The 14,919-nt window shown below is 46.2% G+C and overlaps 3 protein-coding genes across 4 annotated transcripts in view; 2 read left to right on the top strand and 1 right to left on the bottom strand.

Annotated features, from left to right (window-relative positions):
• The window catches only part of LOC310670305 (uncharacterized protein), a 53,406-nt gene that overhangs the window by 35,234 nt on the left and 3,253 nt on the right, over positions 1 to 14,919 (top strand). The gene's annotated exons all lie outside the window — the stretch shown is intronic.
• On the bottom strand, positions 988 to 7,652 carry LOC310670531 (uncharacterized protein). Of its 2 annotated transcripts, none has more exons than XM_083426020.1 (3): positions 7,363 to 7,652; positions 4,465 to 4,573; positions 988 to 3,326 (listed from the first exon to the last, which is right to left on the bottom strand). In XM_083426020.1, the coding sequence occupies exons 2-3, from the start codon at positions 4,496 to 4,498 to the stop codon at positions 1,858 to 1,860; spliced, it is 1,503 nt and encodes a 500-aa protein (XP_083282146.1). In that variant the 5' UTR covers positions 4,499 to 4,573; positions 7,363 to 7,652; the 3' UTR covers positions 988 to 1,857. The 2 variants fall into 2 exon arrangements, with proteins under 2 accessions (XP_083282146.1, XP_083282147.1); XM_083426021.1 differs by lacking the exon at positions 7,363 to 7,652 and adding an exon at positions 7,001 to 7,217.
• LOC310670536 (uncharacterized protein) lies at positions 7,682 to 13,405 on the top strand. Its single transcript, XM_083426030.1, has 3 exons — positions 7,682 to 7,767; positions 9,809 to 9,972; positions 11,824 to 13,405. Exons 2-3 carry the CDS (start codon positions 9,873 to 9,875, stop codon positions 13,221 to 13,223), a joined length of 1,500 nt encoding a protein of 499 aa, XP_083282156.1. The 5' UTR covers positions 7,682 to 7,767; positions 9,809 to 9,872; the 3' UTR covers positions 13,224 to 13,405.

The raw sequence follows: 14,919 nt of genomic DNA on the forward strand, positions 1-14,919 counted from the left end.
CTTCTTCCATGATATTTGACAGATGAGGGTGGGAGAGAAATAGCCTCCCCCTAGTCTTGCCCTCCCCTTGCTCCCTAATATTTTTTTCTCTCCTTCAGAAACTTAACATGCCAAACAAAGCTCATCCCCTCATCAGAATATGCCTATTTTATTTTTACCTTGGACTGTGTGTTATTTCTTTACAGTGCTGCATATGTGTGAAAGGATCATGTATTTCAGCTCTGGGTAGCAAAGCACAGGCAGATTTACAAATTCATGTGCATGCGCCTGCATGCGGCAAATTCCAGAGGGGACATCCGGTTAGGTTGCAATGGATTGCTTTCAAGTCATTTCAACACCTTGGGGCCAGGGCGGGGAGAGAACTTGTATCAGGATTGCATAAGTCCTCTCCTCACTCCTGCATGCAATGTGGGAATTAACAGTGGCTTTTTCAAGATATCCCCATACTGCAATGTGTGTCTGCAATGCCAAAAAAGAGGTAAGTGTGGAAAAACCTGAGCCAGAGTCTATACTTCTCCCTTCAAGAGAAAGTATGGGGATGCTTCCTATCTCTTGAATCCAAAACTACTGGCTTTGCTTGCTCTCTGTCCCCTGCACAGATGATGAAGAAGAAGAGTTTGGATTTGATATCCCGCCTTTCACTCCCTTTAAGGAGTCTCAAAGCGGCTAACATTCTCCTTTCCCTTCCTCCCCCACAACAAACACTCTGTGAGGTGAGTGGGGCTGAGAGACTTCAAAGAAGTGTGACTGGCCCAAGGTCACCCAGCAGCTGCATGTGGAGGAGCAGAGACACAAACCTGGTTCCCCAGATTACGAGTCTCTCGCTCTTAACCACTACACCACACTGGCTCTCTAGATCCCTCTAGATCGCTCTAGTCTAGCACTAGACTAGATCCCAGGACTGCTGTGCTGGAGAAATTTAAAAGGGGTTCCTAGACTGAAGGTCTCCCGCCCAGAAACCAAGAAGAAAATAATGGAGGCTCCAAGTGAAAAGACAGGTCTTTATTGAAATACAAAGGCAGACAGGGACAGCCTTACAAATGAGGATGTGAAGAAGCACATCTAAAGCTATGTTCAATATACACTTCTAGATTACATTCGTGATTTCATTTCACCATCAAAGGATTCCAAGAATCGGTTTCAACCCATGGTCATCATCCTGAACCAAGTATCACATAGCTCTTCCAATCAGCCCTCATCATAATATCATGTCTTTGTTTGTTGAGACACTGATTTTCCTATTCATTAAATGTCTCCCAATATCTTCTTTCATCTACCTGAATAACAATTCAAGATGAATCACAATCCTCATGCCTAGCAATGGGCCTTTTCAATGTGGCTGGGCAATGACTCAAAACAAAATGGAATAATCAAAATGATAGTTTCATGAAATTATTATTTTCTCCATCATTTCTACAGCTCTCAGGGGAAAGCGCCATTAAACTCCATGGGATCTAGATCTGAGTAACATACAAGGTGGGAATAGCAGTAACTTCTTTCAAGGTACCCCCACCGTGCAATGTGTGTTTGTAATGCATTAAAAAGAAAAGTCTGTGTGGCCCATGCTCATCAAGAAATAAAACTTGAGCCTCAAAAGAGTCTCTTGAGCTCTCTTACTGTATGGAAAGTTGTTTTATTTTTAAAACTTACCAGCAGTTTTCCATGTACAGACACTCTGGTAATTTCCTGGATCCACCCTGGTAATTTCCTGGATCCACCCTGTATCCCTTTGTTAAAAATGGTGTTATCAGTGAGAAAATTAACCCCCACCTTAATCCCTGGTACTTTCTAAAATTTACTGTTATGGGTGGTGGGGGAGAACACTGGACCTTATGCCAGATAGTATATGCCCCATTCTCAAGAGACGGTGTTCTCACATTGATTTACAGTGTGAATTATCTGGTGCTTTCTATAACTCGCACTGTAAGTAAAACATTTCCCACACACAGCACATTTATATGGCTTCTGCTCCGTGTGGGCTCTCTGGTGGACGACCAAGGTAGACTTGTCAGGAAAACATTCCCCACACTCAGGGCACTTATGATTTCTCTCCTCTGTATGGATTATCCGATGTTTCGCGAGGTGTGAGTCGCGTTGAAAACATTTTCCACACTCGGCGCACTTGTAAGGTTTCTCTCCTGTGTGAACTCTCTGGTGGATCACCAATGTAGAGTTGGCAACAAAAGACTTCCCACAGTCCACGCACTCATAAGGTTTCTCTCCAGTGTGGAATTTCTGGTGTTGCCTGAGGGAAGATTGGTTGGCAAACCATTTCCCACAGGCTATGCATTTATAGGGTTTCTCTCCAGTGTGGATTTTACTGTGTAACAAAGCGGCTGAGTGGAAAGCATAACTTTTCCCACATTCCATGCATTTGAATGGTTTCTCTCTTGTGTGGACTCTCTGGTGGTTCATCAAATCACCTTTTTCAGCAAAGGCCTTCCCACAGTCCGTACACTTGTAAGGTTTTTCTCCCATGTGGACTCTCCGGTGGTGAGACACGAGGTTAGTGTTTTGAGAAAAACATTTGCCACACTCTAGGCACTTGTAAGGTTTCTCCCCAGTGTGGACTTTCTGGTGGCGCCTGAGAGGATATTGTTCGGCAAACCATTTTCCACACACGGCGCACTCGTAAGGTTTCTCTCCAGTGTGAGATCTCTGGTGCCTCACAAGGTGAACTTTACGAGAAAAACATTTGCCACACTCTACGCACTTGTAAGGTTTCTCTCCAGTGTGGTCTTTCTGGTGGCGCCAGAAAGGAGATGGTCCAGCAAACCATTTTCCGCACACGGTGCACTCGTAAGGTTTCTCTCCAGTGTGGGATCTCTGGTGGATCACAAGGAGAGCTTTTAGAGAAAAACGTTTGCCACACTCCTCACATCCGTAAGGTTTCTCCCCAGTGTGGGATCTCTGGTGGATCACAAGGTAAGATTTTTGAGAAAAACATTTGCCACACTCCCCACACCCATAAGGCTTCTCTCCATTGTGGGATCTCTGGTGGATCACAAGGTTATATTTTTGGGGAAAGTATTTGCCACACTCCCTGCATTCATAAGGTTTCTCCTCCGTGTGGACTCTCTGGTGGATCATAAGGTTTTCTGAGCAGGTAAAAGTCTTCTTGCACTCAGGGCATTCGTATTCCTTCTCTCCCTTGTGGATCCTCTTGTGTCTCACTAGTTGACACCGTAGAGCAAACTGTTTCTCACATTGCAGGCATTTGTGCGGTTTGTGTCCATGATGGTCTCTCTGGTGTTTGACAAGATCAAGTTCCCCAGTAAAACACTTCCCAGAAGAACTAGAAATGTTCTTCTCCCCGATGCCATTTCCTGGGACAAATGGTAAACAGGAAAATGAGAACGTGAACTTTGGAAACAATGAATATTTGTGTCGTTCATCTATGGAACTCAAGGCTGCACAAAGATAAGAAAGGGTGTGTGTATGCAAGGGGCTGGAATCACCTGACTTGCCCAACCCCCAGTTCTGGGAACGTTTAAGAGGGGACCTTTAAGAGCCACGGCCAAAAGAAATGAGAAGTATAAAACATTTTAAGGAGGGGCGGAGCTCCCATGCACTGATGTATTGGCTTTTTTTCCAGCCAGAATTCAGTTCCAGCACCTTTCAGGTGGGTGCCATTGCCAAGGGAGGAGTTCATGGTGAGTTCTAGAAAAACTGCACTTACCCGACTTTTTGACCAGTTTCTTGCTGACTTAAAATTTGATATATACGTTAAATGAACTGTTAAGCATTAGTTATTTAGTGTCACACAGGGAGATACCGTATTTTTCAGTGCATAAGACACCCCCGTGTAAAAGACGACCCCTATTTTTAGGGACCACAAATAAAGGAAGTGGGGGGGGGGGAGATTGCCCAGAGTTGTTAAGCTATTTTGGGGGAGGGGGATTCCCGACAATCACTCATCCGCCTGACCGCCACTGCCAATCGCACGCCTCTCCGAAGCCACCAATCCCAAGCACGCTCGCATCCAGCAGCCTCTAATCGCCCACTAAATTGCCGCACCAATTGTATCATGACTACGTCAGCGCAGTACTTTTTTTTTTTTTATGTATGCTGCCTTAAGGACAAAATGAATTTGAGGAAAATACGATATATATGTTTGACTAGATCCAGGTGCTCTTGGACGCAACTGGTTTTCCTAGATTCATTTCAATAAGGGTTAAGGCCCGGTTTGGGCACAAAAGTGCTTTCGTCACCCTGTATGATGACCTGTGTCGGGAGAGACAGGCACAACGTGTCCTTGTTAATTCACTCCATTATGATGATCCTTGTGGTTGTCCCCATGGTGGATAGATATGGGAAGCAATGACTCATTCCATCCACTCAACTGAAAGACCCAAAATGTGTTTTTGCCGTGGGCTGTTTTTATACCAGCTCGTCATTCTTTAAGAACTGAGTGTGCTTTTTCCTTTTCCTTGTTATGCCATTTTTATTATATATATATATTACCTAGGCAGCTCATGTTCTCCTCATTTTCCTCCATGACGCTCAGTTTTGCAGCAGCACTCCCTCCTCATCTCTGAAAAAGCCAATCAACATCTTGCAGGGTCACTGGACGCTACGAAAGAAGGAAACAGAAAGAACTTGCTGAATCCCCATATTCCCCCGAATAAACAGCTCAAAGCCAGTAATCAGGAAGAAGGTGGAGTTTAGAGTACATTATCTTCAGATTTAAGGCCTGGAAAGGGGAGGGGGGGCAGATTACCAGTGTGGGGTAGAATGGTGTCAGGGTAATTGTAAGAGTGCTGTTAACAGGAAAATCCCTTGGACAAAAACAAAGACACCAACCAGGATAACTTGGAGCAAAACAGCAGCCTGTAGGCTTGGCCTTTATTGAACTGTTGCAACAGGGTGCGCCCCTCACTTGCAGGAGAGAGGAAGGACCCAGAAAAATGGTGTGCAAGGCCTTATAAAGACTTTTGAAATTGCCACCCTGTAGATCAAGACCACCCCTCAAATGCATCACACCTACATCACAGAAAGGAGGGGTTGAGGGAGGAGTTGTGGTGGTAACCTGAGTGTCCTGTCACCTGGCTGGTTCCCTCTTTCCCCCTCCCTATGAGTACTTTCCAGGTGACAGAGGGGAGTTTGCAGTTTCCTGCCCCCAGAGGGAAGAGCTGATTATTGTCCTTTGTTCCAGTCCGTGCTGAATCCACTCCCATATGCAAGTTCTTTGTGATCTTGATGGTCTTCTGTCTGGGACCATCAGGGTTGGCATAGCAACTGGGCAGGGCTCCTGTGTATGTGCTGGTATGCTCAAGGGATTATGGCTGCCCTGTATCAAACCTTCCCCATTTTGTAGTCCTTCCTTCATGGAGTAAAATAAAAGTGGAACAGTGCAAATCCGATGTATGGTTGATTTTCTATGAATTTATAACAGAAGTGTAGCGTATGTAGTGTGTGAGTGTGAGTGTGTGTGAAGTTTGTACAAACTGAATGATTGGGGGGGGGGTTCCTGCGACAGTGCTAGACTAAATCCACTCTCTCTCAGCCTAATGGCACCTTCACAGGAACATTGTGAGGAAGAAATGGGGAGAGGTAGAACCATGTATCACACCTTGAGGTCCTTGGAGGGAAAAATAGGGTCATAAATGCAATAAAGTACATAAATAATAATAATAATTAGTTGTTGTTATTATTCTTATTATTATACCCCACCCATCTGGCTGGATTTCCCCAGCCACTCTGGATACCTTACAATATATAAACAATGTTATAAACAATATAACAAAAACAGCAAACGTTACAAACCTCCCGATACAGGGCTGCCTTCAGATGTCTTCTAAAAGCTACGTACAGCCAATCAGAATCTGTGCTTTGCTTTCCGAATGTTTTGGAAGCCAAATGGACTTCCGGAATGGATTCCGTTCGACTTCCAAGGTAGAACCGCAGTTGTATTGAGTTATTTCAACTGCTTTTGTTTGATTTGCTCATTGCAAACAGCTGAAGGTCTGTAAACTTTGATAATAAACCTGACTTGCAATGGGGATTGAATAATTTTGATTGCAAGTGTATATAAAATTATTTGGAGAGGCCCAAAGGATCTTTCTTTTAAAAATGGGCAACGCACACTTCTGCAAAATCACACAATCAATAAAGAGAAAGGTGGAGACCCTGCAAAATATTTTTCTGTACAGAATTATTACTGTAATTCATTTCATGGTGTAATAGGAATTTTATGCTCTTAAATATATGATAATGTTCATAAGTGTACCAACCAAGCACATACATAGATCAGCGCAGGAAGGCCAACCTAGAACCATTTTGATTCCTAAACTGAGCAAATGTTTTCTCTGCAAGGTCAAAATGGAAAAGCCTCCCCATTGTCTTTTCCTTCACAAATCCTGTCTTAAGGGTATGCCTCGTGTTTGAATAGGGTGTGAGCCTGTGACCTGGCCCAGGAACTAAGTATTTATCATTACAAAAGACTGGTCAGGGTACCCAGGAAATCCAATCAAGTAACCTGCCAGACAGGAGATAAACAAAAACAGGAGAAAAACAATATTAAAATTTCTATTTTGTACTGCCTCTTCTGTGATGTATATATGTTGTTTCTGGGGGTGGTCTTGGTCTACAGGTGGCAATTTCAAAAGTCTTTGTAAGGCCTTGCACACCATTTTTCTGTGTCTTTCCTCTCTCCTGCAAGTGAGGGGAGCACCCTGTTGCAACAGTTCAATAAAGGCCAAGCCTACAGGCTGCTGTTTTGCTCCAAGTAATCCTGGTTGGTGTCTTTGTTTTTGTCCAAGGGAGCCCTCGGATTTTTCCGTTAACAATAGTCATACTGATTTATATATTTTAAAGGGGGGAAAAAATCTCAGAGCTGTTTGCAACACATTAAGTTCAGAATAAAACTGGGTAAAGTAATACTGTATATAAAATACACATTCAAAGCAACATATATTCATTTTTTTCAAAAGAACACATTACAAAGAAGGTCAAATACAGAATGCACATTTGACGCAGCAAAGGTAAACAAAACCATTACCTTAAACATTTCAAAAAGTTTGCTAGATCAGAAAAAGCAGAACGCATTGCAGCTCGCCCCCGTTCACTTCCTGTCTCTTCCACCTTAGCAAGAGGCAAATCTCCCTCCGTCGAGCCCCACCTTCCTACACAACACCTGGATAATTTGTAAAGACCCTATCCTTTCTCTCGGTCGCCTTCCAGGAGCACAAAGCGGGGCTGCAAGGGCCCTTCCCATTGCTGCAAAATCATGCAAGAGAAGCGAAAGCAAAAACTCAGATCACTCGAGAAGGGGCTCTCTGTCTTCCTGATCCAAGGTCCCCCTCCAGAAATACGCGCCCCCTCCAGAAATACTAAAAGGGTCCCTTCTGATCCCACCCTTACCAGCTTTTGCAAAGTGGACAGCAGAGGCTTTCGGGCGCCGACCACGCTGCAAATCTTGCAAATCCATCCAACAGAGGCAGCCGACCACCCGCTTTGCACCTGCAAGGGAGGCTGGAAGATAAAGAGCTGCTGGGAATTGTAGTCTCTTGTTGCTTAAAAAAAAAAGAGGTTTCTGGGAAGTGTAGCCTGTTCCCTTCTGGCCAGATCTGCTGCGTCGTCTGCGCGCAAAACCCCCCTAAGAGCACTCTGCAAAAGCTAGTAAGTGGCGAGATCAGAAGGGGCGGCCACGTAAGGGTTAAGGAGAGCGAGAGAGCCCGGTTGCCTAGAGCGGCCTGGGAAAGGCCCCCTCTCTCCGTCCTTCCGCCTCGCCTCCTCTTTCCGCTTGTCTTGGAGGCCTCTGGGGCGGTGAGTCCTTTGGGCGAAGGGGAGGCTGTGGGGTGACGCGGGGTGGAGAGGAGGCAGTTGGGGGGCTGAGAGATGAATGGGAGGATCCCCTGGGTTGGGGGGGGGGGAAGGGAAGCCATGCTTCCCAAGGCCTCTGAGGTCCCAGCACACCCCACCCACCCATGACCCTGGGGGGGGGGAGAGTGGGTTGTTTGGGGGGCTCGGAAGTGGGTGCCCTTGGATTCCAAGTGGGGAAAGAGGGCGGGCCTCCATCTGTGGCAGACACTTTCCTTGCGACCCCTGCATTGCGCGGGGGTGGTATAGATGACCCTAGGGGGTCCCTTCCAGCTCCATGGGGCCGCGAGGGCTTTGGCCACCACAATAAAACACTTGAGGGGGCTTGTGTCACGTGATCAGATATGTGGGGCGGGGCTTGAGAGAAGGGGCTCCCTCTTGGAGGAAGAAATCTCCGGAGGGGGTGCCTTGCAGTGGCGTAGCGTGGGGGGTGCAGGGGGGCCCGGCCGCACCGGGCGCAACATCTGGGGGTTAGGGTTAGGGGGCGCAAATCCACGGGTTAGGGGGTGCAAATTACTTGCCTTGCCCCGGGTGCTGAGAACCCACGCTACGCCACTGGTGCCTTGGCTTCTCCCTCCTGCCCAGGAGTCTCCTTGAAGTCACATCCATAAATGGGGGGAAGGGGGGGGTCTCAATTCCCTTTCTCCTCGTTCCTACTTAGAAACTGCTTCTCCCTCTGGGACTCCCAAGGTAGGAATCTTCATGACACAAATTAGACTGTTGGTCCACCAGTATTGGTCCACCATTGGTCAGTGTTGCTGACTCTGACTGCCAACAATGTTTTTGGGGGGTTTCGCAGGCAGGGAGTTCCTCTCAGCCCTACCTGGCTGGGGATTGATGCTGGGAATTTTAGGCATGCAAAGAAGTTTCCCACCTAAATCTGGTTGGCCACCCTGGTTGGCCACCCTGAGAACAGGAGGCTGGACTAGGTGGGCCATTTGTCCTGATCCTGGTGATGTTCTTCAGAGTTGCATCCCCTTCCCGTAAACGGGTGGGGGGAGAAGGAGGGAGGGAGACTGCAAAGCCAGAATTCCAAGATGGCAGAGAGAAAAGGTAGTCCGGAAAGGAAAGGAGTGTTTTTTAATGGTGGAGTGAAGAAGATCCTCTTCCAGGCATGACTCTGCTGGGGTTCAGGAAGAAGTCACCCTTTTTTCCTGTAGGAGGAGTTGCTGGGGTGCCACTTAGGGAGGGAAATCTCTGCAGGGGTCTGGGGCTGCCTTGGCTTCTCCCCCCCCCCCCCCGCCCAGAACATCACAACCTGTTTAAACTTTGGGCTCTGTGTGATAGTTTAAAAGAGGCTGGATCTGCAATCCAGAAATCTTCATCATCACTATCCGAGTCTGGGAGAGGTGTGCTGATTTCCAGGGGACTGTGGGTGGAGAAGGAGAAATGGATGGGTGGAGGCTGGAAGGGAAAGCAGCCCCCCCAAGCAAGCAAAAAAGTCAAGAGAGCCCTGGCTGGAGGAAGGGAGTGGAGCAGTCTTCTCCAAAGTCTCTCACCTGGTGCATGTTTTGGGTGTCCGAAGAGGAGGAATATGTAGAGCAGCCCTGTGCAGATTTACTCACAAGCAAGCCCTGACAGGGAGAGCACAGATTGAATCGGTATCACCAAAGAAATTTTAAAAACGGGGCTCTTGTTGGGGCGGGGGTTCCCCATTTGGAGAGTCTGTGTGGTGTAGTGGTTAAGTCTCGTAATCTGGTGAACCGGGTTCGCGTCCCCGCTCCTCCACCTGCAGCTGCTGGGTGACCTTGGGCTAGTCACACTTCTCTGACGTCTCTCAGCCTCACTCACCTCACAGAGAGTTTGTTGTGGGGGAGGAGGGGAAAGGAGATGGTTAGCCACTTTGAGACTCCTTGGATATCAAGTCCAAACTCTTCCTCTTTTTCTCCTTCTCCTTCTCCCCCTTCCCCAGAGGCCGCAGAATGTTTTGGGCAGGAGAATCCCTGCAGGGCCTCTGAGGTTCCCTTTGCTTCTTCCTCCCTCCCAGGAACCTGCATCTTCTGAGCTCCTCAGGAAGGACCAAAGCGCCTGAACCTGCAAACCTAGCAAGGATGGAAGGAGGAAGATGGACAGATGACCTTGTCAGACTGTCTCCTGCATCCCTCCCCAAAACTTCTGGGCATTTTCTCCCAGGACCCTCAGAGACATCTGGTGAGTTCCTATGGAGTGGAGATAGGGACACAGAAGGATCGATAGATGGATGGTGAAGAGGAAAACCTTCTCCCAGGCGTTTGAATGTTAGGTGCTATTTCCACTGCAGGACTGCTGGCTAGTTGCTGATCTCCCCTTCTTGGGCAAGGTTCTTGACCGCGTGGTTGCAGACCAAATCCATGTGGTCGTGGAGGAAGCTGATTTTCCAGATCCAATTTAATTGGATTTGGCACAGAAACTGCTTTGGTTGCCCTGTAGGATGACGTCTGTTGGGACAGAGACAGCAGAAATGAGTCCCTACTAATTCTCCTTTGACCTCTCAGCGGCTTCCGATTCCATCTACCATGGTATCTTTCTGGAGCAGCTGTTTGGGGAATGGAGATGGGGACATAGATGGATCAATAGATGGTGAGAGGAAAACCTTTCCGCAGGCTTTTGAATTTTAGGTTCTATTTCCACTGCAGGGGATTGCACCCGCAGGGTCTCTTCCAAGTTTACATAGAATTGCTAATATACTACCCTTCATCTAAGCATCACAGAAAATAGATGTCTCAGGGCCTTAGTACACTACAAGCTTAACATGGTCAAGGGTCAGGAAACCAAGCCTTATGAGGAATGGCTGAGGAAGCTGGCTATGCTTAGTCTGGATAAAAGGAGACTGAGAAGAGATATGCCATCTTCGGATATCTATCTTCACATATCTAAAGTGTTGCCATGTGAAGATGGAGCAAGCTTGTTGTCTTCATCTCGGGAGAGTAGGACCTGAACCAGTGGGTTCAGATTATAAGAAATGTGAATCCAATTAAACGTTGGAAAGAATTTTCTGATGGTAAAAGCTGTTTGACAGTAGACACCCTCTGAAGGTGGTGGACTCTCCTTCCTTGGAGGCTTTTAAGCAGAGGTGGGATGCAGAGTCGAGATTGCTGCACTGCAGAAGATATCGGAGAAGATGACCCTTGTGGTCTCTTCCAAGTGTACATAGAATTGTTCATATACCACCCTTCATCCAAGCATCACAGAAAATAGAAAAATCCAAAACATTGTAACAACCGAAACAGAACCCCTCCCCCAATTTAAAGAGACGATTTAATTAGGCAAAGGCCTGGGAAAAGTGGAAAGTTTTTATTTGCTGCCTAAATTGTAACACCTGGCATTATAATAATTTGACATTATTGTATCTGCATTCCTGAAAAAAATGGAAAAGGAAAAGGGAGAACGTAAGAGATATTGAAATAAGTGGTGCTATTTTCACTAGATGTGTGAAGGCCTGTCTCTACCTGGTGGTGCCACCGGCGCGGCTCGCCAGGGACCCTGGCATTACTATATTTTGGCATTATGTTAGGTGTATTCTTAGGGACGCGGGTGGCGCTGTGGGTTAAAGCCTCAGCGCCTCGGGCTTGCCGATCGTAAGGTCAGCGGTTCGAATCCCCGTGGCGGGGTGCGCTCCCGCTGTTTGGTCCCAGCGCCTGCCAACCTAGCAGTTCGAAAGCACCCCTGGGTGCAAGTAGATAAATGGGGACCGCTTACTAGCGGGAAGGTAAACAGCGTTTCCGTGTGCGGCTCTGGCTCGCCAGAGCAGCGATGTCACGCTGGCCACGTGACCCGGAAGTGTCTCTGGACAGCGCTGGCCCCCGGCCTATAGAGTGAGATGAGCGCACAACCCTAGAGTCTGTCAAGACTGGCCCGTACGGGCAGGGGTACCTTTACCTTTACCTAGGTGTATTCTTAAAAAATTGGAACATGAAAAGGGAGAACATAAGAGAAATAAGAGGTGCTATTTTTGCCAGATGTGTGTTATGTTACTTATTCCTCTTCCTTGGAAGCCTAACAGGATTTTCTTTCCTCCCCAAGCAGCTGATGGAAACAATAGTCAGAATTCCAAGAATTCACCTGGAATTTCATTGAAGAAACCATTTAAATGTATGGAGTGTGGAAAAATATTTGCTACTTCTAGAAGCCATAGAACACATCAACGGATTCACACAGGAGAAAAACCATTTAAATGTATGGAGTGTGGAAAAACACTTGCTAACTCTAAAAGCCATAGAACACATCAACGGATTCACACAGGAGAAAAACCATTTAAATGTATGGAGTGTGGAAAAACATTTGCCAATCCTGGAAGCCATAGAACACATCAACGGATTCACACAGGAGAAAAACCATTTAAATGTATGGAGTGCGGAAAGAGCTTCAGTCACAGTGGAAGCTTTGCAAAACACCAACTCATTCACACAGGGGAGAAACCTTTTAAATGTTTGGAGTGCGGAAAGTGCTTCATTGATCGTGCATTCTTCAGTTCACATCAAAGAATTCACACAGGGGAGAAGCCATTCAAATGTATGGAGTGCGGAAAATGTTTCAGGTGGAAGTATTACCTAAATACACACCAGCGAACTCACTCAGGGGAGAAGCTATTTGAATGTATGGAGTGCAGAAAGTGTTTCAGGTCGAAGCAATACCTTACTACACACCAGCGAACTCACACAGGGGAGAAACCCTTTAAATGTATGGAGTGTGGAAAGACTTTCGCTGATAGTGGAACCCATGCAAAACACAAACGAACTCACACAGGGGAGAAACCATATGAATGTATGGAGTGTGGAAGGAGTTTCAGGTGGAAGCAACGCCTTACTACACACCAGCGAACTCACACAGGGGAGAAACCATATGGATGCATGGAGTGTGGGAAGACTTTTGCAGATAGTGGATCTTATGCCAAACATCTACGAATTCACACAGGGGAGAAGCCATTTAAATGCATGGAGTGTGGGAAGACTTTTGCAGATAGTGGATCTTATGCCAAACATCTACGAATTCACACAGGGGAGAAGCCATTTAAGTGTATGGAGTGTGGGAAGACTTCCTCAGATAGTGTATCCCATACACAACATCTACGAATTCACACAGGAGAAAAACCATTTAAATGTAATGAGTGTGGAAGGTGCTTCAATCAAGGTGGAAACCTTAAAAAACACCTACAAATTCACACAAGGGATAAACCATTTAAATGTGTGGAGTGCGGGAAGACTTCCGCAGATAAAGGATCCCACATAAAACATCTACGAATTCACACAGGAGAAAAACCATTTACATGTACGGAGTGCGGAAACTGCTTCAGTCACAGTGGAAACCTTACAAACCATCTACGAACTCACACAGGGGAGAAAGCATTTAAATGTATGGAGTGTGGGAAGATCTTCAGTCAAAGAGGAAGACTTAGAAAACATCAACAAACTCACACAGGATGAAAAAGCATTTAAACGTGTGCAGTGTGGAAAGTGGTTCAGCTAGTAATCACACCTCTGCCATTGCTTTTTCCGCTGCCACCACCCCGTATCTTACGGGGACACACGGAGTCCAGTCAGTTGTTAACATAAACAAATATTCAAGTTTATTTTTAAATGCAGGAACAAGTTTATGGTTTCAGTTATTTTTTCTCTTGTCAGTTTCTTAATCTTAGTTCCTAAGAACTCCAAACTGATTATTCCAACTATCTATTTGACTCCACCTAACAATTCCTCTCACTCTCTCACAATACAACTCTACCAACCCACACCTAATCCTCCCTCTTCCTTCTTCAACTCCCAAACCTCAACCCAACTGAACTCAACTCTCAACTCCCAAACCTCAACTGACTTTCAAAACCTCCCACTCTAACTTTTACTCCTCCCCTTGCATTCTCACTGGCCAATCACATCATACCCATTTTAACCCTTTCCTTATGACCTACCTAGGAGGCAAACGCCACAGGGGGGGTGTCCATGAGAGCACCTATCCTTAAGCAAGGCTGTATTTTAACCGAGCCCCCAAATCTGGCGCTTCTGTGCAGGATCGGGATCCTCTCGACACTTGGTCTGGTTTTTCCTTGGGTGGAATGCCAATCGGGATTCAGGCCTCGTCATGAGACAGAAACTGCCTTGGTCGCGCTGGTCGATGGTCTCCAGTGGGCTAGAGACAAAGGTGAGAGCTGTTTCCTAGTTCTGCTGGATCTCTCGAGGACCTTTTATACCTCACACTCCCATAACCTTTATTTGGCTTTTTTCCAGAAGAGGAAAAATTCTTCACATGCATCCCAACCCCAAAGAAATGAAACCATTGAAAATTCAGTTTCTCACAGTTTATTATTAAGGAGTGATTTCTTTCCTTATTTATGTGGAACAACAAGAAATGCATTACAATGCTAGTTTTAAGGAACAACATTCACGTCACAGATCTTTTTTCTTTTTCCTTTCTCCTCCTGTGATGAAGAAGAAGAAGAAGAGTTTGGATTTGATATCCCGCCTTTCACTCCCTTTAAGGAGTCTCAAAGCGGCTAACATTCTCCTTTCCCTCCCTCCCCCACAACAAACACTCTGTGAGGTGAGTGAGGCTGAGAGGCTTCAGAGAAGTGTGACTGGCCCAAGGTCACCCAGCAGCTGCAACCCGGTTCCCCAGATTACGAGACTACCGCTCTTAACCACTACACCACACTAGCTCTGCATTTTAATGTTTCAATATTTTAATGTTGTATTTTAATTCTTGTTTTTAAGTTGTATTCATTCAACTTGTTTTTATTATTGCTTGTTAGCCGCCCTGAGCCCAGCCTTGGCTGGGGAGGGTGGGGTATAATTATTATTATTATTATTATTATTATTATTATTATCTGTTGAATTTATTGCTAGTACAAATGGTCAGTGGGATGGGGTGGTGGTAGTGCTAATCTAACCTCCAATCACAGGTAAAGATGACAGGAACTCAGGCAAATGTACTCAGATCAGGCCTCAGCGTATCATTTGATGAATAATGATGCAGCCCAGTAGCTTAGCATTGGAGGCCAACATAGAGAAGACCTGCACAGCTACCATGTACATCCCCTTGGTGCTCAGGTAGGTGGGAACAAAGGACACCCAAACAATGCAGAAGACCAGCATGCTGAAGGTGATCAGCTTGGCTTCATTGATGGGC

Source organism: Podarcis tiliguerta (assembly GCF_965153285.1).
Source record: "Podarcis tiliguerta genome assembly, chromosome: 2".
Lineage (NCBI taxonomy): Eukaryota > Metazoa > Chordata > Lepidosauria > Squamata > Lacertidae > Podarcis > Podarcis tiliguerta.

Bases quoted from the DNA above. Each gene is read 5' to 3' on its own strand.
- LOC310670536 (XM_083426030.1), top strand. From the start codon at position 9,873: ATGGAAGGAGGAAGATGGACAGATGACCTTGTCAGACTGTCTCCTGCA. The intron at 9,973-11,823 runs GTGAGTTCCTAT...TTCCTCCCCAAG, and splicing joins AGGACCCTCAGAGACATCTG to CAGCTGATGGAAACAATAGT.
- LOC310670531 (XM_083426020.1), bottom strand. From the start codon at position 4,498: ATGGAGGAAAATGAGGAGAACATGAGCTGCCTAG. The intron at 3,327-4,464 runs GTAATATATATA...CATTTGTCCCAG, and splicing joins GGAGAACATGAGCTGCCTAG to GAAATGGCATCGGGGAGAAG.